This window comes from Protopterus annectens, chromosome 5.part0, assembly GCF_019279795.1.
Source record: "Protopterus annectens isolate FY-2018-M chromosome 5.part0, PAN1.0, whole genome shotgun sequence".
Lineage (NCBI taxonomy): Eukaryota > Metazoa > Chordata > Ceratodontiformes > Protopteridae > Protopterus > Protopterus annectens.
The window spans coordinates 367526539-367552185 of record NC_056735.1 but is presented as its reverse complement, the minus strand read 5'-3'; the positions used below and the strand labels follow the sequence as shown (position 1 = coordinate 367552185).

At 45.0% G+C, this 25647-nt stretch overlaps 1 protein-coding gene across 2 annotated transcripts in view; it reads left to right on the top strand.

Annotated features, from left to right (window-relative positions):
- DDX3X (DEAD-box helicase 3 X-linked) overlaps positions 1–25647 on the top strand; it is a 1864809-nt gene that overhangs the window by 913680 nt on the left and 925482 nt on the right. For both annotated transcript variants that reach the window (XM_044072327.1, XM_044072326.1), the window contains exon 8: positions 19055–19190. In XM_044072327.1, the coding sequence (XP_043928262.1) occupies positions 19055–19190 (136 nt within the window). The remainder of the gene's footprint in view (positions 1–19054; positions 19191–25647) is intronic.

Genomic DNA, 25647 nt, shown 5'->3' with positions numbered 1-25647 from the left:
GAAAAAGCTATATCTATGCTAACTGTTAAAGATTTTCTGCAAGTACAGCCTCCCAGATTTAGTAGGGCTTGGCTCTCTAAAAATTGGTCCTTTCCTGCCTCATACAGGCCTTCTCAGTCCAAACCCAGAACCAGCAGAACACCCAGGCTTCAGTCCCAAGGTTCTCAGAGGACTAAGCAGTGAGGAGGCTCCCACTTCCAAAGCAGGGAGTGGTAAGACTCCCCCTATGGTAAACTGTCTCAATGACGACTTCTAATCTTCCAAGCCGTGCACATCTGACTGTTCCTTTATGGGGAAAGATTGCCCTGCAGGCAAAAAACTGGGAACTCGTTACCCAGGACAAATGGGTTTTAAATATAGTTTCCCAAGGATGCAGATTCCACTTCCATTCCCTACCAACCTCAACCGGTTGGCCAGATCTATCCCCAAATCAGTGGGCAGAGGCTCAAAAGCAAATTCTCTCAAGCATCAGGGCTATTCAACCTGTTCCAGAAGAGGAAAGGGGACAAGTTTTCTACTCAAGACTTTTCCTGGTGCCCAGAAAAGACAACTCCTGGTGTCCTTTCCTTGACCTCTCTATCCTAAACATTTTTTTGGTGATCCCAAAATTCAAGATGCTAGCTCTTCACCAGCTGCTTCCTATGCTATCAAGGATGCCTGGTTGGCAACACTGGAAGTAAAGAAACCTACCTGCACATCCCAATAAGGTAATCTTGCAGAAGATACCTACGTGTCAAAGCAGGCTACATGCACCATCAGTTCTCTGCACTGCCCTTTGGCTTATCTACTGCACCCAGGGTATTCACAAAGTGCCTAGCTCCAGTCATTGCATTTTGCAGGCAAAGAAATATCCAAGTATATCCCTACTGGACGATTGTCTAATTCAGGCAGAAAGCCAGGACATACTATTGAATCATCTGGCGTTTGTACAGAAATTGGTAACTTCTCTGGGGTACACCATAAACGAAAAGAAGTAACATCTAGTACCCTTCCAACAAATTGTATTCCTGGGAGCAAGCTTGAACACAACTTCCCAGATGGCTTTCCTTACACCAGAGAAACAAGGTCATTTGACAGCCTACTTCAAACTACTGGCCACAAAGACCTATCTATCTGCAAGGAAAATACTGCAAGCCCTGGAGTTCATGGCCTCCTGCATTCTACTAATTCCATATGCAAGACTGCATATGAGGAAACTACAGTGCTATTTAAAAAGCCTATGGTGTCAACATTCTCAGGATCTAGAATCAATGATTCCTATCATACCTTGTCTACAGATAGTTCCTTTGGTGGGCAGAGGCTTGCCACCAGAACAAGGTACTGCCATTAACTCTACCCCCTGCTGCCCAAACCCTAACAGATGCATCAGACTATGCATGGGGGGCTCACTTGCCAGGGAGGTGCATTCAGGACAAATGGAACCCAAGTCAAATGCACCTGCATATCAATCAAAAAGAAATGTTAGCTGTACAGAATGCTCTGACAGCCTTCAAGGGCCGCATTCTTCCAGGACAGTTATTTGGTATTGGTAAAGATGGACAACACCACTTTTATTTGGTACATAAACAAGCAGGAAGGAACCCACTCATACCCTCTCTGCAGACTAGCCATGGCTGTTTGGAGCACAGCCTTGAGCTACCAAGTGCACCTACAGGCTCAATTCCTGCCAGGAAAGTTAAATACACTGGCAGACGACCTAAGCAGAAATCTCATGGACCCACACAAGTGGAAATTGGAACCAAAAATATTAACCATGTTGGGAAACAAATGGGAGAACCCAGAGATAGACCTGTTTGCCTTCCCCCAGAACTACCAATTGGACAAATTCTGCGTAAGGACTCGCCACAAACAAGCTTGGAAAGTGGATGCCCTGTCCTTCACCTGCCTTTCCCCGTCCGTCTCTCCTCTCCAAGATACTACTAAAGATCAAACAGGACAAACAAAGGACAGTACTGATTGCACCAGACTGGCCACGCCAGCACTGGTACCCCCTCTTGCGCAGTGTGTCACTGCTGGCACCATGGCATATGCTTCAGACCCCTACCCTGCTGTCCCAGCAGGAGGGGCAGATTCTGCACCCACAGCTTCAAACCTTGAACCTGGCAGCTTGGCTAATTGCCTGATCTGTCAGTTTCCATCCCTCAGTAAACAAGTGATGGGTGTCATTCTGGAGGCAAGGAGGCCTAGTACTAGAAAATCTTATGCTGAAAAATGGAAAAGATTCTATTCTTGGAGCCAAACTCAGGGGATGGGCATAGCAGCACCCAGTTTATTTCTGATTCTTCAATACTTAACTGAGATGCTTCACAAGGGCCTTTCCTTCTCCATCAAAATTCATGATTCAGCCATTTCAACTCAATACAATACAGAACCCACCCCTCTTCTCTCATCCACTGTTGAAACAGTTCCTCCGAGGGGCCAAAATCTTAAGACCATCCAGGAGAGCACCTACTCCAGCCTGGGACCTCAACTTTGTATTGGACAAATTCACTCTACCTCCCTTTGAGCCAGCTGCAAATGCAGAGTTGAAATTCCTTTCTTGGAAAACAGCCTTCCTTCTAGCCGTCACTTCAGCAAGAAGAGTGTCTGAATTACAGACCCTCATGGCAGTGGAGCCTTTCATCATCTTTCATGCGGACAAGGTGTCCCTCAGGACCAATCCCTCCTTCATGCCCAAGGTGATATCCAGTGTGGCCGTTAATCAGTCCATTCATTTGCCTACCTTCTTTTCTAATCCACAGAACAAAGGGGAATGAATACTGCATTCATTGGATGGCACAGACAACTTAGATTTTACTTGGACAAGACTAAACCTCTCAGTCTAAACAACTGCTGGTTGCATTTGCTGCAGGGGCAGAGGGGAAGGCCATTTCAAAGCAAACCATTTTAAGTGGATAGGCCACTGCATTCATTTCTGCTATAAGCACCATGGCAAACCTACCCCACAGAGGATTAGACCACATTCAACCAGGGCTGCATCTACCCCTACAGCCTTTCTCAGAGGTGTCCCTACTTGGGACATCTTAGAAGCTGCTACCTGGAGTTCTGTACATACCTTCACTAAGCATTACCACTTGCCAATTTTTTTCTAAATCCAGAGCTGGTTTTGCCACTGCAGTCTTGCAGGGCATTATAGCTGGTCATAATGCTATCTAATCTCCCCTTCCTATCCTTAGCTTTGGGAATGTATCCAAATGTGATGACTGCAAGAGTGAAACACGAAGAACATAGTACAGTTGTGTACACTTACCATAAATGTAGATTTTTGAGTGTATTCACTGTTGCAGTCCTGGTTACCCTCCCTCCAGCCCCCTGTCTTCTATTGGCTATATCTCTATTCTTGTTTACTACGCTTAAAGGTTTTTGGTGTATTTGCTTTTTTGTTGGAGGTGTAACCTTGTATGTAATTGCTCCTCTTTATGGGGGCATCTGACATTTGGGGCAAGAGAAACTGATGTAATGGCATCGGCTGCATGCTTTATGCGTCCCTGACTACCTAATGTCATGGAAGATGAGACGCAACTGACGCAGGACCCAAGACTTTGATAAGCAGGCTGACTGAGGGTTACTGCAAGTAGATAACCCAAATGTGATGACTGCAACAGTGAATACGCTCTAACATCTACATTTATGGTAAGTGTATACAACTGCACTTTCTTGAGAGGGGCTAGCAAGTTGAAGCCACCCGGAAGAGCACCAACCCCAGATTGGGACCTTAACTTTGTGTTGGAAAAGCTCACCCTGCCCCCCTTCAAACCAGCATCTTCGGCAGAGCTAAAATTTATCTCCTGGAAGACAGTTTTCCTTATGGACATCACTTCAGCCAGAAGAGTCTCTGAGCTGCATGCACTCTTGGCTGTGGAACCCTTCATCCTCTTACATGCTGACATGGTATCCCTCAGGACTAACCCATACTTCATGCCCAAGGTAGTGTCCAGCGTGGCTCTCAACCAATCCATTCATTTGCCCACCCTTTTCCCTGACCCACAGAACAAGGGGGAAAGGATCTTGCACTCTCTAGATGTGCACAGACAGCTCAGATTCTACCTAGACGGAACTATATCCTTCAGAAAGTCTGATCATTTGCTGGTTAGCTTTGCTCCAGGGGCAGAGGGAAAAGCCATCTCCAAACACACAATTTCCAAATGGATAGCACATTTCATGCGTTTCCTGCTACAAGCAACACTGAAAGCCTCCCCCCAAGGGGGTCAGGACGTACTCCACCAGAGCAGCCTCCATATCTGCAGCTTTCCTCAGGAGTCCCCACCAGGGACATCCTGGAAGCTGCCACCTGGACATCTGTTGACACCTTTACTAAACATTACCACCTGCCTATCTCCTCCAAATTTAGGGCAGGGTTTGCTTCTGCAGTCTTGCAGGGCATTCTAGCCAGCCCCTATTTTTCTTGACTGCCTCCACCCATTTCCACAGCTTTGGGAATCAACCCAAATGTGATGACTACAACAGTGAAACACGAACATAGTACAGTTGTGTACACTTACCATAAATGTAGGTGTTAGAGTGTATTTACTGTTGCAGTCCTGGTTTCCCTTCCTCCACACCCTCTTCTTTTTTCTCTTTCCTTACAATGGACATATAGGTATTTACTTTCTACAGGTGGAGTTCTTCCACCAGAACATGTCTTTCACGTGGGAGCTCATGACAGGTTAGGGCAAGGAAAACTGATGTAATGGCATTGGCTGCCTTACTTTATACTACTGATGACCTGACGTCAGTCCTGAAGTGACAGCAACCAATGCAGAAGTACTATGCCTCTGGTATTCGGCCTGGCTGAGGGCCACCCTGACAGGGATAATCCAAATGTGATGACTGCAACAGTGAATATGCTCAAATACATTTATGGTAAGTGTACACAACTGTACTTTGATGCAGCAGAAACCTCTGCTAGAAGCCCAAACATGGCTCTTTCAAGACAGAAATGGCAACAATGCGTGACTGCCTCGCCCTACTTCCCCTGTCTTCCTGTCTCTCCCACTGTCTACCCCTCTGGAAAGAAATCACCTCAGTCAACTGGGTGCAAGCAATAGTGTAAAATGGATATTTCCTATCCTGGCAGGGCATTCGTTACCCACCCAAAAATTAAATCCACCTAATTCCCCACATTATACTAAACATGCGGGCTCAAGGCACCATAGAATCCGTCCCATTAGGACCAGATGGAAAAGGTTTCTACTGCATCCTTTTCCTAGTTCCAAAAAAAGGATAGATCATGGAGACCAATCGTGGACTTATCCATCCTAAATGTTTATCTGAAAGTACCTTCTTGCAGAATGCTATCTCTATAGACCCTGCTTCCACAACTGCCACCACAAGCTTTCATGGCCACTTTAGACCTAAGGGAGGCTTGCCTCCACAACCCCATACACCCAAACTGCAGGTTTGTTGGGCCCTGCTCTCATTTTTAATTTACTGCCTTGCCTCTTGGTTTGTCCACTGCACTAGGTTTTCACAAAATGCCTAGCTCCTGCCATAGCATTCTGCAAGACCAAGAGCATCCAGATCTATCCATACCTGGATGATTCTAGGAGAACACGAAGAGATCCTCAGAAAGCACCTCCAGTTCTTCATGTCCCTGCTTTAGGTGCTAGGGATCCTTCCCAAATCATCCTTATCCCCAGAACAAGACAAGGTCTTCCTAGGGTACAAGATCTGGGTAGACCTAATGAAGGCATTTTTACCCCAAGAAAAAGTTGTCTCCCTGACAAATCATTTCCAGGACCTCCTCCACACAGACCAGTTGTCTGCAAGATATTTCTTCCGTCTCCTGGGTCTTATGGCAGCCACCATCCCCGATGCTTCCCCTAGCCAGGATGCACATGACGAAACTGCAGTGGTATTTAAAGAATGTATGGTCCCAACACGACAATCCTTTAGACTCCCAAATACCCTTTCTTATAGTCTACAAACAGAACTAAGGTGGTGGATACAACAAATTCAAAAAAATCCAGACCTCCTTCTGTGTTCACGCACACCAGCTCAACACATGCGTACAGATGCTTCAAATTTGGTCTAGGGGGGGGTACTGTGAAGGGACTCAAGGTGCAATCACCTTGACAGGCATCCCTCCTAAAGAAGCATATCAGTGTCAGGGAAATGAGTGGTTCTGTTAGCCCCGAAGGCCTTTCTCCCTTTCCTTCAGCCAGGCCTGCTTCTAATCTTCCCAGACAACACCACTGTCATGTGGTACATTAACAAACAAGGGGGAGACTAGGTCCTACCTCCTGTGCAGGCTGGCAATGCAAATTTGGGATTTAACCTCACATAACCTAATCCTACAGGCAACATACATCCCTTCCCAGGAAAACCAGCATGCAGATGTCATAAGAAAGTCATTCTCTGTACACCACGAGTGGATGTTGCACAGGAAGGTTTTCTAGACATTGTTCACCTATGGTGTATCCCTCAAGTAGATCTGTTTGCCTCCCCCCTTAACAGACATCTGACAAAATTCTGTACCAAGCACGACTCACCACTAGCTTGGAGAGTGAATGCCTTCACCATTTCATGGAAGGGAAGTTTTCTGTATGCCTTTCCACCCTTTCCTCTCATTCAGAAAATCCTCCTGAAGATTAGGAGAAACGTGCCAAAAATCTTGTTGGTGACTCCCTACTGGCCAAGGCAGCATTGGTCCCCCCTTCTACAGTCATTTGCCAAGGGCAATCACTTCAATATATCCTTCTATTCTCTTGTTGCAGTATTTATAACAGTAGGGAGTTGCTGCCTGCAACGTCACCGTGCGGCCAGTATGCCGTCTTTTTTTTACAGGAGGGTACGTGCAACGTCCTTTACCAGGGCCATAAACTGACGGGTATAAAAGTGACATCTGCACGTACCCTCATCAGAATTTTTCTTCCGCAGTGAACGTCTGACTCCTGTTTGCCAGTTCCACAAGCAGATAGCATTTCTTCAAACAACCGAATAAGATTCCTTTCAAGACCAGACGACTGCTTTTTCGACCTATATAGATACGTGCCCTTTTGGGGTTTTTTCCTTACTTTGTTTACAGTTTAGACTTGCATGTCAGCTAGAAAGGGGAAGTGTGATTGTGGGAGATAAATTCCTCACAAGTACACGCACGAGAAGTGCGCATCTTGTTTAGGCGAGGCCCTAGACCATATGTCCTGCCCTATTTGCAAATCTTTCGTCCTCAAAACTCGCCGAAGCTGTTTGGTAGCACTGAAGTTGTATTTAGAGAATCAAAGGCTGTGTTGCTTGGTGCTGTGTATGGAAGGAGTAGGCCCATTTGCTGAGCTGCCAAGGAAGAAGGCCAAGAAAATCCAGACTGAATCCCAAGCTCCGCCTCAGGTGTCAGAGCAGGTTCTAGAGGTGCTTGAAAGCTCTGAATCCACTCCGATGACTGTTACCAAACTAGACCTGGGAACCTTAATGGAAGCTGGGATGGCGGAAACCGTGTGTACGTCTGCCTAGGCAGTTAAGCCATCTGAGACTGAGGGGAACCACGACTCTCGCAGCCAGAAGGCCCTGCTTCTTCTTTTCTTACTAAGCAGACGTCCACTTCTATGCTTTCTCCACTGGCAAATCCCTTGAAGAGGAAGCAAAAAACTAAGCACCCTTAACCTCAACCGGTGCCTGGTTGAGAAGTGTTTTCCCAAAGTCTCTCTAAGGCTTTTCAGGCCCTGCAACCACAACAGCTTCCCCCTACTTTCACCTCAGCCTCCCATACAGATGTCTGAGGAAGATTACTCCTCTTCTGAGGAATCCTTGTCTTATGGAACCCAGATAGACTCCCCTATGGATTTCATTCTGAATCCCCAGGAGAAGAATTTACCTTTAGGGACACTGTCTCCCTCATGAGGAAGCACTTTAAGTGGCAGGCTTCAGAGGTATCCCAGTCCAAGAAAAGGTATTTTGACCTCTTACAAATGGAGCAGCTGTCTCCTTCTGCTGTCCCTCCCTTACTACCTGCTTTTCAGGATACTTTTTTGGCTGCTTTTCAGTTTCCTGACTCACCGCCTACAGCATCTAAATGACCTGACCGTTTCTATAAGGTCCCCCAGGACACCCAGATGTTCTTTGTGTTTCACTGTTGCAGTCATTACATTTGGGTAATCTGCTTGTAGGTTGCCCTCAGTCGGCCTGAATTCCAAAGTCTTGGGTCCTGCGTCGGTTGCTGTCTTCTCTTCCATGACGTCAGGGGTATAAAACATGCAGCCGACGCCATTTTCTTTAGTCTTGCAGCGCGGTGCCCGAAGCATTTCGCAAGTGCTGGTCGGCCGACTACTGAAATATTTGTGTTTGAGTTTCAGAACCGAAGTCTTCATTAAAGCTAAGTACCCTGTTGGCGAAACTTTTTTTCCTGCTTTTTACCAATGTCAGAAAATGTTAATTGTATTACTTGTGGGAAGGAAATACCTCATAAGGATTTCCATTTATACTGTATTCCTTGCCTAGGGCCCTGATCACACCGTGCCTGGCTGTCGGTTTTGTGCTAGATTTAACCAACGCACTATTAAGCGTCTGTATATTTTTGCATCTAAGTATTTTGGAAATGGATTTAAGTACCCAGAAATGTCGTCTGATAGCAATCCGACTTCCGGAATACATAAAAAACGCAAAGAAAAGGACAGAGAAAGGCAGTAGAGATCCAAAACCGACGACAAAGCTTCTCCTAATCCAGTCGCCGGTTCGCCGGTACTCAGTGAGGTGCTTCTGCAGCCCCTGATACCGGCTACCTTCGAGCCGCAGGCCTCTACCGACACCCATGTGGAGTCCGGCATGCCGCAAGATACTCAAGGTATTGGTCCAGTGGATGTATCTCCCTCGGATGGATCTGGAGCCGCTGAGCAGGCACCGGCTTCTGAGGGTGTATTCAGATCTCAACATTTATCAAACCGAAAGCTGCAAAACGAAAGGCAAAGACACCTTGTAAAACTAAAAAAAAAAGACGACGCCTGAACCATGTGCACAGACCTCTATGCCTAAAAAACAGATGATCAAAATGGCTGAAGACCTTATTACCTTGATCGGGGGGTACCCATCCCCCCCCTCAGGTAAGGGGCCTAGGCAAGACACTGACTATGAATCTTCAGATCCGCTTTCTATTTCTTCTGATTCCTCTTCTGATCAGGAATTATCTTTACCTCCCTGTGAGGATTCTGATGCTGAGGAGTCTATTCCATCTGCATCTCCCCCTGAGGATTATTAATTTGGAGAAACCTTGCATTCTTTGAGGGGAGCATTTTCACTGGGAGAGTCAAGACTTCTCAGGATCAAAAAAGAGGCTCAGGGATTTCATCCTTCTCCCTCAGCACAAGCCTTTAGTCATTCCCCCTGTGTTAGACATTGTGGATGATGTTTTTTTGGAGTCAAGCCTGACCCTGACTCTTTGCCTCCGGCTTCCAGTAAGCCTGATAGGTATTACAGGGTCCCTGACTCTCATAAATTTTTATTTAGAAACCCTGCTGCTGATCCTGAAACTGTTTCACAGAGCCCAAAGGGAGTTGAGGCCTCAAAAGCAAAAAACCCTACCCCCTTTGACAGAGATTCTAGGGCACTGGACAGATGGGGGAAAAAGTTTTATACATCTGCAGCCTTTGGTAATCAGGGCCTTAAACTGTCAATTTCATATGCTTAAGTACCAACAACATGTTGTGGGATTGCTGAAACAGAAAAGGATGTTGTTTTCAGAATGTGCAGAAAATAAGGAATTGCATAAATTATTGCATGCAGCTGAACACGTTGGAAAAGCATACTTTGCAATGTGGTTTTGATTCTTTAGAGGCCTCCTGCAGGGCCGCAATTACTGGATCTGTGATTAGGAGACATGCCTGGTTAAAGGAACAAAATTTGCCTGATCATGTTAAAGCTAATTTGCTAGATGCACCTTTACAGCATGACTCTCTGTTTGGTATTAAGGCAGAAGAGGTTTTAAAGAAAATGGAAGACAAAGCTAAGTCTATGCAAACTGTTAAAGATTTCCTACAAGTGCAGCCACCTAGATTCAGTAGACACTGGCCTATAAAAAACTGGTCCTTTCCTGTGTCAGACAGAGCTCAAAGGGGCAAATCCAGATGCTCTAAGGGTTTCAGGTACCATGCTCAAGACTCATACAGGTCAAAGCAATGGGGCGCATCCACCTCCAAATCTGGAGGAGATAAAGCGCAAACCTACAGAAAGCAATCCCAATGACTTTCCTCTGCCTACACCAAGCACTTATCTTTTGGCAGCACCCATAGGGGGATAATTAGCACTTTTTGCTCAAAATTGGCAGTTAATAACCCAGGACAAGTGGATACTGAACATCATATCGCAGGGATACAGATTCTATTTCCACACTCTGCCAATAATGGTTGGCCAGACCTGCCAAAAAAACAATGGGCAGAGGCTCAAACAGGTAACATCCCTCATGGATATGGGGGCCATTCAGACAGTACCAGAACAGGAAAAAGGACAAGGTTTTTACTCAAGACTGTTCTTGGTACCCAGAAAGGACAAGGCCTGGCGGCCAATAATGGATTTATCGATTTTGAACACATACCTGGACATTCCAAAATTCAAAATGCTCACTTTGCAACAGCTTGTGCCCATGCTGGGCAAGAATGCTTGGCTGGTGACTTTAGACTTAAGAGGCATACCTGCATGTCCCAATAAGACTGGCTGGCTGAATGCATTACCAATTCTCTGAACTGCCCTTTGGCTTATCTACTGCACTCAGGGTCTTTACAAAGTGCCTGGCACCAGTAATTGCATTTTGTAGGCAAAGAAGTATTCAAATATATCCTTACTTGGATGACTGTCTCATTCAAGCACAGAACAAGGACACTCTTCTACGACACCTGGCATTTGTGAAAAGGATTCTAGCATGCTTAGGGTACACAATAAACGAAAATAAATCACCACTGGTACCCTCTCAAAAGATAACATTCCTGGGTGCAAGCTTCCATACAACTGCCCAGATGGCTTACCGCATGCCAGACAAACAAAGGCAACTGACTACTTACTTCAAGCTGATGGCAACAAAAACCCAGTCTTCAGCAAGACAAATTCTGTAGGCTCTGGGCTTCATGGCATCCTGCTAATTCCATATGCAAGACTGCATATGAGGAAACTTCAATGGTACCTAAAAAGTTTATGGAGTCCACATTCACACAGTCTGGAAACAATGATTCCTCTCATCCCCTGCCTGCAACAGGAGTTTCTATGGTGGGCAAAGGCCTGTCACCAAAACATGGGACGGCCCTTCACTCTACTCCCTGCCAGCCAAACCTTAACAGATGCATCAGATTATGCCTGGGGGGCCCACATGGCAGGAAGATGCATTCAGGGCATATGGGCACCAAATCAAATGCATCTACATATCAACCAGAAAGAAATGCTAGCTGTTCAAAATGCCTAACAGCCTTCAAGGACTTACTTCATCCAGGACAACTACTGATAAAGACGGACAACACCACAGTCATGTGGTATATAAACAAGCAAGAGGACACACACTCATACACCCTTTGCAGATTAGCCATGGCACTGTGGGACACAGCTTTGACCCACCAAATAAATCTTCAAGCTCAATTCCTGCCAGGAAAACAGAACACTCTGGCAGACGACTTAAGCAGGAACCTTATGGATCCTCACGAGTGGAAACTAAATCCACAAGTATTCAGCATAACAGAGATTTGGGGGGAGCCCAGACATAGATCTATTTGCCTCTCCTCAAAATTATCAATTGAAAAGTTTCTGCACAAGGACTTATCACAGACAAGCATGGAAAGTGGATGCCCTGTCCTTCAGTTGGAAAAACCTGTCAGTTTATGCCTTTCCTCCTCTGCCTCTTCTACCCAAGGTCCTCCTAAAAGTCAGGCAAGAGAAGCCAAAGATGATATTAATTGCCCCGGACTAACCCTGCCAGTACTGGTACCCAATCCTAAGGAACTTGTCTCAATACCCAGCTTGGACCGTGCTTCAAAGACCACAACTACTGTCCCAGCAAAACAGTCAGATCCTGCACAATCAACTACAGACTCTGAACCTAGCAGCATGGCTAATCATACGAACGACACCTCTCAGTAAAGCTGTGATGGATGTCATTTTGGAAGCCAGAAGGCCTAGTACTAGAAAATCTTATGCTGACAAATCAGGGAACTGATACAGCAGATCCACATATTCCTCTGATATTACAATACTTAACTGAGATGCTTGACAAAGGCATATCTTTCTCATCAATCAAAATCCATGCCTCTGCCGTTTCGGCTCATTACAATACTGAGCCACCACTCTTTTCACATCCTTTACTAAAGCAGTATCTTAGAGGAGCCAAAAATTTAAGGCCTCCTAGAAGAGCACCATTACCTGCATGGGACCTCAATTATGTGTTGGAAAAGCTCACCCTGCCTCCATTTGAACTAGCTGCTACCGCTGATATAAAGTTCTCATCATGGAAGACAGCTCTGCTGCTAGCTATTACTTCAGCAAGAAGATTTTCAGAGCTACAGGCCCTCATGGCTGTGGAGCCTTTTATCATATTTTACCCAGACAGGGTGTCTGAGGACAAATCCTACTTTTATGCCTAAGGTGGTTTCCAGTGTGGCTCTTAACCAAACAATTCATCTGCCAACTTTTTATCCAAATCCACAGAACAAAGGTGAGAGAATTCTGCATTCCTTGGACGTACACGGACAGCTAAGATTCTACTTGAGCAGGACTAAAGCTGTAAGAAAATCTGAGCAGTTACTAGTGTCGTATGCTACAGGATCAGAAGGAAAGGCTATTTCAAAGCAGACAATTTCAAAGTAGATAAGCCACTGCATCCGTTTCTGCTACTTACACCATGATAAACCTGTGCCCAAGGGCATTAGGTCTCATTCCACCAGAGCTGCAGCTGCTTCAGCAGCCTTTCTCAGAGGAGTACCAACCAAAGACATTCTAGAGGCTGCTACTTGGAGTTCTGTTCACACTTTTACAAAGCATTACCATTTGCCTCTCTACTCTTAAGTCCAGGGCAGGCTTTGCCACTGCAGTGCTGCAGGGCCATATAGCCACACCTAATGCTGTTTAACTCCAGCCTCCCAACCATAGCTTTGGGATTCTACCCAAATGTAATGACTGCAACAGTGAAACACGAAGAACATAGTACAGTTGTGTGTACACTTACCATAAATGTAGATGTTCGAGAGTATTCACTGTTGCAGTCCAAGCTGCCCTCCCGCTATCCCCCTGTCATTTTAAAGTTTATCTTTCCTTCCTTCTCTATCTTCTACAACCTATGTGGTGTATTTGCTTGTAGATGAAGGTAAAGTTTATATTGCTGCATGTATTTATATATAGAAGATATTGCTACCTTTTTGGGGGCACCTGACATCGGGGTAAGAAAAACTAAAGAAAATAGCGTCGGCTACATATTTTATACCCCTGACGACCTGAACTCATGGAAGAGAAGACAGCAACCGACGCAAGATGCAAGACTTTGGAATTCAGGCCGACTGAGGGCAACCTGCCATCAGATTATCCAAATGTAATGACTGCAACAGTGAATACACTCTAACATCTACATTTGTGGTAAGTGTACACAACTATACTTTACCCTCCCTCCAGCCTCCTGATTTCTCTTGACTTTTACCTTTCCTTCTTGTTGCCATGTGTTATATCATGTGTATTTGCTTTTTTCTGGGGGTGTTCCACACCATATAATTGCTTTCTATTGTGGGGGCGCCCGACATCTGGGGCAAGAAAAATTGATGTAATGGCGTCAGCTGCATGTTTTATACTCCTGACCTGATGTCATGGATGAAGCGACAGCATAAGACACAAAAATCCAAAGACTCTGGTATTCCGGCCGGCTGAGGGCTACCAGCAGGCAGATAACCCAAATGTGATGACTGCAGCAGTGAATACACTCTAACATCTACATTTATGCTAGGTGTACACAACTGTACTTGCTTGTCATCCGGGAAAGGTAAGTGTGAGTGTGGCCATCCGATTCCCCAATAAAGACGCCCAAGAGCTCTGTCTTTTGTCTAGGGGCTACGCATGACCATAAGGCCTGCTCCATCTTCCAGGCCTTTGTTCCAAACCCCCTGCGTAGCAAATTGTATGCTTTGAACATATATTTACAGAATTAGCGGTTTAAAGTTCTTGGCTTTGGGTGTGGAAGGGTCCATCTGGTCACCTCGTTGAGCTGCCCAGGAATGAGGCCAAAACTTCTAGGCCTGATGTTGTAACTGTGCCTCCACGACCTGACGTCCTTCCTATGGCCAGCCTGGTGGAGTGATAGCTCGCTGCCGATATGGGTAGTGCAGGTACCGATGTGGACGCTGCAGAACCCAGTGTGGAAGGCACTTCCTCTGATGTCTCGCAGATGTCAGCTTGCAGCGACTGCCCAAACAGATCCCTCACCTAGCGTGCTACTAAGCAACTCCAAGCCTACCCTGACCCAGACACCCACTAGGCTGTCTCTGAAAAAGGCGAGAGCATACTTTTTCTCCTACAGAAAGCCAGCATGGTTGTCGGGCTTTCTTGCAGTGTGTATTCAATGCCTTTATAGCCTTAAGGCCTGCTACTTCCTTACCCTGCCCACTGGCTCCCCCTGTGATTAGCCCTAGGCCTCAGGTGATGGGACACCTCTCAGGTGGAATTGGAAGAATTCTCTGCATCTTCCCCAGAGGATTCACTTTCCTATGTCTCACAGTTACCCTCCCCTCTTGGCTATGCCTCCCCAGAGGAAGAATCTGCTGAAGCAGACTCCTCTGCTGAGGATTTTGCTTTTGGAGAGACCATTGCTAAGACGAGGGAGCATTTTAAATGAGACCCTTCTGAGATGACAGAAGTCCAGAAAAGATGCTACAAACTCTTTCAGATGGACTCTCCTGCCCCTTCAGCTATACTCCCAGTGCCACCATCCTTTCTTGATGCATTCAGTGCAGCATCTCTCAACCCAGACTCTCATCCTCCAGCAGCCTACAGGCCTGACAGATTCTACAAATTCCCTGAAGAGGTCAACTCTTTGGTGAGGTGCCCTGCCCTAGCCCTTTTTGAGAAAGCCAACAAACAGTTGTCTGATATTCCCGACTCTCCTGCCAAAGCTCAACTGTCTGGTATTATTTCCCTAACTTCTCAGGTCACCAGGCACTCAGTGCAGCTACTGTCCTGCAGAAGACTCCGCAAGGTCTGCTATAACAGCTTCTGTCCTTAGGAGATGTTCATGGCTATGGTTACAAGCCCCTACCAGATGACATCCGGGCCAAACTTTTAGATGCACCTGTAGCCAACTCAGCTCTATTTGGGATTAAAGCAGCAGAGTTATTCAAAACTCTGCAACAAAAAGGGAAGGAGATACTGGACCTTAAATACCTGTTTGTGTCTTCTATACCCAAATTCTATTGGAATTGCCCATCCAAAAAGCATTCCACCCCCACCCCTCATCCCTGGCCCAGGAATGCTGCCAGGAAGCAAGCTACTCCCTTCAGGCCTGCACGAACATACACCCAGAAGCCTCAATTTCAAGACAGGGCAGTTAGTCTATGACTACCTGCCACTCTTAAACTCCTCCCAATTCCATTTCCTTGTCATTAATGCTCTTGTCTCCCTGTGTGGAAAAGCATCACTACAGACAAGTGGGTCTTATCCAGTGTAGAAAAAGGCTGTTTCATGACCTGAATCCACTACCCCATTTTTGAGAGGAATTCCCCAGCCACAAAGAAGAGTTAACTCTTTTTTCTTTTTTTTTTTTTTCCCAGTCAGTTCTAGACAGCTTCATTACATATGGTACTATTCACCTTCAGAAAAGGAAAAATTATTCTATTCCAGGCTCTTCCTAGTCCAAGGAAAGATTAGCCATGGAGACCAATCCTAGATCTCTCATACCTAAATCTCTTCCTGCAAGTGCCCACCTTTCAGATGATCACCTTGCAAACACTTTTTTTCCCCTCTGATCTTACCTCAAGGGTTCCTGGCCACCTAGGACATCAAGGATGCCTACCTTCACATCCCCATCTCACACAGTTTCAGGAGATAGCCACAATTCACTGTGGCCTCCTCACATTATCAGTTCTCAGCCTTACCCTTTGGTCTTTCTGCATCACCGATGGTCTTCAAGTGCGTGGCACCAGTGGTGGCCCACTGTCGGAACCTAGGGATTCAAATTTTCCCTTATTTAGATCTTTTTGTTCAGGCGGTTTGCAAAGAATCCCTCCTACTCCATCTTCAGACATCTCTGTCCCTCCTGCAGGCACTGGGGTTCGAAATAAATTGCCTCATGTCCAATGTGACCCCCCCCCCTTCAAGACCTTGTCATCTTGGGGTGCAAAATCATGAAGCCTTCCTAGCTCCCCAAAAAGTGGAAAACTTATGGCAGTACTTGATCGCTGTCCTTCAGGCCACAGAATTGACTGCCAGGCAGTACCTCGGGCGTCTGGGGCCACATGGTCTCGACCATTTGCATACTACCATTGGCAAGACTCCACATGAGAAAGCTGTAGTGGTACTTAACATCCATATGGACTTAGCACACACATCCTCTTGAGTTCAAAATACCCTTACCTTGCCTCAAGGAAGAGATTCAGTGGTGGCTTAATCAGGTGAGCAACAACCTAGGCCTACCCCTTCATGGACCCCTGCCAGTGCAGGAAATGTACACAAATGCCTGTGACCTGTGGTTGGGATCAACCAAGGGGTCACTAAGGGTCCAGGGTACTTGGCTGAATTCCTCCAAACAGGAGCATACCAATGTCAGAGACTTGAGAGCAATACTTTTGGCCCTGAAGGCCTTCCAGCCGTCACTGAAGCTGTTCAGACAACACCACAGTGCTGTGGTACGTCAACAAGCATGGGGGAACTATATCATATTTGCTGTGAAGTCTAGCTCTTGTAGTGTGGCAGCTGGCTGTGAAACAGGGCGTCACACTTCAAGCAGTGTACATCCCTTTGGAACAGAATTCTCAGGCAGACCTCTTAAGCAGGTCCATGTCACAGTCCCACTAATGGATGCTGCACAGGTATGTGTTCTTGGACATAGATCCATACCTCATATGGATCTGTTAGCCCCCCCCCCATTCCCCTTCCCTAAAAGAACAGACAACTTCCAACCTTTTGCCCCTGGCTGCCCAGCCCTCTGGCGAGGGCAATGGATGCTTTTTCAGTGTCATGGAAGGGGATGTTTCTTTATGCATTCCCCCCCTCCCTTCCCACTCTAAAAAGTCCTTCTGAAAATTCAGCAGGACAGACCAAAAATCTTGTTTATGACCCCGCCCCTTTTGGCCATGACAGCACTGGTACTGCCTCTGCATTTAGCCAGGGGCAGTCGCCACAAGTTACCCCACAGAGTGGACCTTCTCACACAGGACAAGGGATCTCTAATGCGTCCACACTGGCAGTCTCTACTCTGTGGGCAATAAAATTGTGATCCTTTACAGACACTTACATAATGAGGATGTGCTCACAGTCCTACAGGAGGCCAGAAAACCTAATAGTATGAGACCTTGTATATCTCAATGAAAAAGATTCTTCATCTGGTGTCTTCAAAGACAGTTGGGTCCCTTTCAGGGGGATGTCCCACTGGTACTGTATTATCTGTTTGAACTTCTGCAGACAGGGTTAGTGTCCTCCTCCTTCAAGGCTTAGCTGGCTGCACTTTCAGCCTGTCTGACTCTAGAACCCCCTCTGGCTTCCAGATTGCCTGTAGAGTTGTTCATAAAGGGAGTGCTGAACCTCAGCCCTCCCCAGGAAACCTTTTCCCACTCCCTGGGACCTGAATTATGTATTGGAGAAGCTCACGCTCCCCCCTTTTGGCCTGGCTTCCAAAGCTTCTCTGAAACACTGCACATGGAAAACGTACTCTTAGTGGTTTTGACTTTGGCCAGAGGAGTGTCTGAGTTGGAAGCTGACATGACCATTCCCCCTTTCCTCATCTTCCACAGACAAGGTAACCCTTAGGACAAATCCTTCCTTCATGCCCAAGGTGGTCAATGAGCTTTCCTTAAACCAATCTATTTACCTCCCCCTTTTGCCCACTCTGAGTGACAGTGAGAGAGTCTTACACTCCCTGATGTGCACAGACCACTCCAGTTCTACTTAGACTAGACAGAATCTCAGAAAATCTGACCACTTTGTCTCCTTCCAGCCCAGGACTCTGGGTAAAGCTGTAACTAGAGAGAAAATTTCTGCCTGGATTTCAAGGGCAGTTACCACACCATGGGAAAATCCTTGGGGGTCTAAGGTTAAAGCGCTTTTCAGTAGGGCCATGGCTTCATCAGGAGCCGCATCTAAAGGATTAGATACTACCACCATTTTAGAGGCAGCTACATTGACATCTGTCCACACGTTCACCAAGCCTTACAAGTTAGATCACATTTCTAGATCCAGGGCTAGATTTGCTAGGACACTTCCATGGATTTCTGGAGAATTCTTCCCAGCCACCACCATCACCTTGCAGTGAGCTTTGGCACTCGCCCAACAGTACAGAATACTGCAACATGGGAATAGAAAGACACGGAATAGTTGTGTAAAATTTTAGCATAACCGTAGATGTCATCTTCCATATTGCAGCTTTTCTTCCCTCCTTCCTTTTCCGCCTGTTCACTTTTTGGCTCTTCTTGGATGGCACTGAACTTGCACAGTTTGGCCTGGGTCCAACTAGGAAGTTCAGTTCTGAGGTTTGATGTGTGCAGGTGTCACTTTTATGGCCTGTGTACCTCTAGCCATGTCAGATGTCCCACACTTCTGGCAGTGACTGCAAGCTTTTGAATACTGGCCAGATGTTTGGGTAGCAAAAGGTGGAAACCCCAGAAGAATACTGCAACATGGAAGGGAGAAGTTCCTATATGGTTATGGTAGGATTTTACACAACTATTTATGGTGAGTGTAATTACACACAGCTGTATTTTTCGTGCTGCAACGTAGTTTTACTTCGTTTATTTGACTTTTCTGTGTCAAGTACTATAATATGGTGTTTGCTGCAAGGGAAGCTGTAGTAAGGGGTGATCCTTTCCAGGTTTCTGTATTACTGTTGAGCTAGAGGAGTACTTGACATGCTGTTCCAGTAGTGGAGTAATGCATTCGTTGTTAATGGTGTGGTTTCTGCTTGCAGTTTTATGATGTTGACCTGGGAGAAATAATTATGAGCAACATTGAGCTGAGTCGTTACACTCGTCCTACTCCTGTCCAGAAGCATGCTATACCCATTATTAAGGAGAAAAGAGATTTGATGGCTTGTGCACAAACAGGTAATTTTTTAATACATCTATCTGTATCTTATTCTGAAACTAAAAGAAGTTGTGCATAGAATTTAGTTGTAGAGGGAGAAGTCGCTAAGTAGACAGACAGCTACGAGTCTGAATATGTGTATGCAGTCTTGTTTTTTATTATATTGCTTAATGACATGGTGCCATTCTAAAATTACTTTTGCTGAACGCTTGCAAGTTAGTACTGAACTTCTGATCTGGTGCCTGTTCAGTTATCATCACACCTGTGGGTCTCTGTTCGACCTCGGAACTGACTCTGCCCTTAGCAAGCTAAGGATTCCAAGCTAGAGCTCCTACCACCCATACTGCCTAGCTTCTCTCGGATACCACAAATTTCTCTTGTCGCACACACCAAAGCATCATGGTCAGGTTAAAACACAAAACATTTTCTGTATTTTCTGCCATGTGGTCGTAGTGTATATCTCTGACTTCCTCTTTTCTTTCCTTCTGTCTTGCTACTATGTCGGCGAAATCTGACAAGCCCATTGGGTTTAAGAAATGCTCTTCCTATATGCACATGATCCCTTTATTTGATGCCCAAAAGGAGTGTGCTTTTGGGTCCTGCCCCCACCTTCAGGTGGCCCTTGCGGATAAAAAAAAAAAAGTTTTATGTATGCAAAAAAAAAAAAAAAAAAAAAAAAAAAGATCACTAGCACAGAAATAAAATGTATTACCAAAACTTAGCGCTTCAGCTCAACAACAGCCTTCCAAGAGTAACAAACTCTAAAATTCACTAGTTTATATAATACATCCAATAAAATAATTAACATTCAGTTATCTAATTATCAGCCTCCATTTACACTCCTTTAGACCATTTGGTTCCAATGTGTTATACTTTAGAATAAATAATGTTTCTTTATGAAACAAATTATCTGTAACATCACAACATTCTCCCAATGATAAATTAACCTGTTCTAAAACTGTCTCTCTCAAACAGTCTGGATTAGATGCATGAAAACACTTGAAATGTGCACCCAGAGAGGCTATCCATTATCTCATTAACTGTATCCCAATTAATTATGTTCTTGTATAAGTTTTTTAAAGGATCTAACAGGCTCACCTACATAATATACCCTGCAGTCACACTTCAACAAATATGTAACACTCAGTATTACAATTGTAAACTCCATTTGGAGAAAAATACATTCCATGTATAATATCAAACTTTCCAACAATGAATTTGCAAATGCAACATTTCTTACAAGCATATGTGCCTCTATTTAAAGCTACCTCATTATACATAACAGCATCTGGTGGAATCAAATCTTTATATACCGGCATGTCTGACACATTCCTTCCTCTCTTATTTAAAAATGTTCAGCTATCATAATATTTTCACCAAATGTTTATCCCTTAATAATAATGGCCAATAACTTTTAACTACACTAATATTTGTTTCGGTCAAGACACAAGTGGTCACAAAATGAACCTTTGTACTATGACTAATCTTGTTCGTTGTAAATATATTTGTTCTTTCATTACCTACAGCATTAACTTTTATGGGGGTATTTCCATAGCATTTATAAATTATTTTGCATCCAGCATCAATAACTTTGTTTACATCATATACCCTGCTAATAAGCATTTCAGCTGTTCTACAAATTTCCTCATATAGGTCTTTTTCTCCACTACATAGTTTTTGTATATGTAAAAATTCATTATAAGGTATGAAAATTAAATGTGTTGGATGACAGCTACTGCCATACAAAAAATAATTAACATTTTCAAATTTCCTATAGATAGCTGTTACAGGCTCACCCCCTCAAATTGATATGCAGTATTATCACCAACTTGGATACCATCAAATTTTAAACCGAAATTATTGACTTGGATGTCTTCAGTAAAGGCTTCTACAGTCTCACAACCCTCTTTAGACAAGAATATTAAGTTGTCAGTGTAAAGAAAATATTTGACCACATAAGACCCCAAAAAAACTCATGTTTGTATATATTTAACTCAAACTTTGCCATAACCAGATTTGCATACATGGGGGCAAAAGAAGCCCCCATGGCTGTCCCTTGCAATTGGTGGAAAATACCCTCTATTAAATTAAATATATATATTTTTCAAACAAAAAAATAATTCCACCACATGAGGCATAGTTGTATCTTCTAAAAAAATCTAACTATGACTTAACATCTATGTCATGCTTAGTACTAGCATATATACTAGTAACATCTTGATTAAGCCAGTACATATCTTCTTCCCAAATAATGCTCTGATTTTGCTTAAAAAGTCCTGGCTATCTTTGACATAAGATGGTATCCATATTACCCATGGTTTTATATATTCATGCAACAAGATACCCATGTTTTTCAAGAAATATTGCTCAGTGACAACTATAGATGTTCTTCGTGTTTCACTGTTGCAGTCATCACACTTTGGTTATCCCTGCCAGGGTAGCCTTCAGTCAGCCCGAATACCAGAGGCTTAGTATTTGAGTCTGTTGCTGTCGCTTCAGGACTGACATCAGGTCGTCAGTAGTGTAAAGTAAGGCAGCCGATGTCATTACACCAGGCTTTCTTACTGAGGAGCCCGAAGCAGAAGCAGTTTGCACGAGTACCAGTCTGCCACTACCTAAGTTTCGTCTTCCTTAATGAAGCTGAAATCTTCTAAAGCTAAGTACCCCATTGGGGATCCTTTTTTCTTGCTCTAACCGATGTCAGAAAAAGTTAACAATTGTCTCGCCTGTGGAAAGCAAGTACCACACTGAGACTTTCTTTCTTACTGCATCACTTGCTTAGGCAGATCTTCCAATAAAAAACGTAAGAAAAGACAGAAGACTGCAAAGGTCCAAACCTACCAGTGGCGCTTCCGTTAAGCTAGTCAGTTCTCCGGTCCTCATTGAGGTGCTTTTGCAGCCCATGATGTCCGCTTCTGTGGATTTGCAGGTTGCTACCGAGACGCTTTTGGAGTCTGGTATGCTGCAAAACTCTTCGAGACAGGATCCTGCGGTTGTCTACCTTGTATGGGTCTGGAGCCGCTGCGCAGGCAGCGACTTCCAAGGATGTACTTTGCACTACCTGTTCTTGACACAAACCAACTTCTTTCGCATCTACCGTTCTTTCGAAAACTACAGAGTTTCTAAGACCCATGGTATGAACCACACGCAAGAAACCGACCCAATCTCAGGCACCTGCTTCCTTGCCTCAGTCTCAAATGCTTAAAATGGCGGAAGACCTTGTCATGCTTATCAGGGGAAACCAAGCTACCCCTTCAAAAAGAAAGAGATCTGACCCCAGCAGTTTTATCTGAACAGGAGTCTGATGACTCTGATGCATCTGAATATGAAGACGTGCAACCCCTCTCTGCTTAAGATTTTCATGCAGAAGAATCCATTCCTTCAGCTACTCCACCCGAGGACTTTTCCTTTGGGGTAACCCTTCATACCTTAAGGGAGCATTTCCAATGGGAATGTCAGGACTACCCTCAGTCTAAAAAGAGACTCTGAGAATTCTTAGATCTTCCACAGCACAGACCCCTGGCTATTCCCCCAGTCCTGGATGTTGTGGATGATGTTTTCATGGAATCCAGTTTGACTCCTGACACACTCCCTCCTGCTCCCAGAAAACCAGATGGGAATTAGAGTCCCTGTCTCACACAAATTTCTTTTTAAAATTCCAAATTTACCCATACTTAGACGACTGCTTAATTCAGGCAGACAGTCAGGAAAAGCTGCTCAAGCACCTGGCCCTTGTAAAATCCCTACTGACCTCCTTAGATACAGTATGAACGAAAAGAAGTCCAAACTAGTACCCACACAAAGGATTATATTCCTGGGAGCAAGCTTGGGCACAGCATCCCAGATGGCTTTCCTTACACCAGAAAAGCAAAATTACCTGACAGCCTACATGTTCTTCATGTTTCACTGTTGCAGTCATTACATTTGGGTAATCCTACTGGCAGGTTGCTCTCAGTCGGCCTGAATTCCAAAGTCCTGGGTCCTGCGTTGGCTGCTGTCGCCCCTTCCCTGATGTAAAATCGTCAGGGGTATAAAAGATGCGGCAGACGCCATTTTCTTTAGTCTTTCTTGCCGCGTGGTGCCCGAAGCAGAAGCAGTTCGCAAGTGCTGGTTGGCCGACTCCTGAGATTTTTGTGTTCGAGTTTCAGATCTGAAGTCTTCAATAAAGCTAAGTACCCCATTGGGGAAACTTTTTTCTTGCTCCAGACTGATGTCAGAAAAAGTAAATCTTATTTCTTGTGCAAAGCAAATACCTTATGAGGACTTTCATTCTTATTGTATTCCTTGCCTAGGCCCTGATCACAACGATGTTCTTCATTCCACATTGCTGCAGTCCTAACTATTGGGTAGTCCGCTGTCCAGTCGGCCCGAATACCAAAGTATATGGCTGACGTCGGTCAGGGCGCATTAGACTGACGTCAGTACGTCAGGGTACTAATGCGCATGACCGACGTCATATCTTCAGTCTTTTTTGCCGCATGGTCCGATGCAGAAGCAATTTTGCGAGTGCAGGTTGGCGTTCTGAAAGTTTCTGAAGTCAGAGTTTCAGACCGAATCAAAGTTGGCTAAGTACCCCGTTGGGGAATATTTTGGTTTTTTCTTGCCTCAGTATTTAACCGGATGTCAGAAAAAGTGAATAACTGTATTTCTTGTGGGAAACAGATACCTCATAGAGATTACCATACTTTGTGTATACCTTGTTTAGGGCCTGAGCACGACGTTGTTGGATGCCGCTCTTGTGCTAGATTTAACAAACGCACTATTAAGAGAAGGTTAGACTGTGCCAGGTTAGTTTTTGGGAAGCGTTGTAATTATAAAATGCCGTCGGATGCTCCGACGCCCGCTTCGGCCAAAAAGCGCAAGGACAAAGCAGCAAAGCCTAGAGTGGAAGAACCGACAGTCCCAGACGTCAGTTCTTTAGAAGGCTCAGTGGAGCCGGAGGTTCTGCCAGGAGTTTCTTTGGAGTCTCAGGGAGAGACTTTACTGTTACAGGATGTATCCTCTCAGGAAGTAGGCCAGGCTGAGGGGCTTCTCAGGTGGCTGTTCTTCCTCTCTTCCTAAGGTGGTTAGAGCCTCCCTTCTGTTTCCAAGGCTTCTTTGAGAGGCAGGCCAAGTTTAGCTTCAGTGGGGTTTCTCCTAGTGCTTCAGGGTCTTTGCCTAAGAAACATATGCTTAAAATGGCAGAGGATTTGATTACTATGATTAGAGGTTCTATGCCCCTCCTGATAAGAGGCCTAGGGTGGAACCTGAGTTTGAGAGTTTTGAGCAATGTTCGAGGGTTCTGAGTCTTCCTGAAGACTTGCAGGAGTATCCTCCTTATTCTGATTCTGATGTGGATGATTCTACTCCTTCAGCTTCTCCTCCTGAGGATTTTTCATTTTCAGAGACTCTGCATTCCATGAGGGAGCATTTTAAATGGGAAGGTCAAGTTTTCTCTGATTCCAGGAAGAGGCTTAGGGAATTCTTGTTTTTACCCCAGCATAGGCCTTTAGCTATACCTCCTGTTCTGAATGTGGTGGAGGATGTTTTTGCAGAGGCTTCCCTGAATCCTGATTCTTTGCCTCCTGCCCCAGTTAAACCGGATAGGTACTATAGGGTGCCTGAAGCTCATAAGTATCTTTTTAAGAGTCCTAGGGCAGACCCGGAAACTGTCTCTCAGGGGCCTAAAGGTGTGAAGGCCTCTGTTGTTAAGAATCCTGTCCCTCCTGATAAAGAGGCAAGGGCTTTGGATAGATGGGGTAAGAACGTGTATACTTCTTCCACTTTAGCCATGAGGGCGTTGAATTGTCAGTTTCACATGTTAAAATATCAGAATTATCTCCTTTCACAATTGAAATCTAAGGTGGATGCTCTGGCGGTAGGTATTGAGTGTAAAGAGTTGCAGGATTTAGTTCATGTGTCTGAACAGGTGGGTAAACATTCCTTGCAGTGTGGTTTTGATGCTGTGCAGGCCTCCTCGAGGGTGGCTGCCACTGGTTCTGTTCTTCGTAGGCACGCCTGGTTGAGAGATCAGAATTTAGCTGAGCATGTTAAAACAAGGATTTTGGATGCTCCTTTACAGTCTGATGTGTTGTTTGGTTCGCCTGTGGAAGCAGTTTTAAAGAAAATGGAGGACAAGGCTAAGTCTATGCAAACTGTTAAGGATTTTTGCAGGTGCAGCCTCCAAGTTTAGTAGAAATTGGCCTACTAAGGGATGGACTTATCCTGCTTATGATTCCCAGTCTAGGGGTAGGTCTAGACGTGGTAGGGGCAGAGCTCAAGGTTCTTTTAGGCCTAGGACAGGAGCCCCCCTGCTCAGACTTCTGGTGAGGGCAGGGGTCAGTCCTTTCGTAAGCAGACCCAATGACCTGCCTTTTCAGCTGCCAGTTCATTCTCGCCTGGCAGCACCTTTGGGAGGAAGGCTGTCTCTTTTCAAAGAAAATTGGGATTTAATTACCCAAGACAGATGGGTTCTGGATATCATTCACCACGGTTACA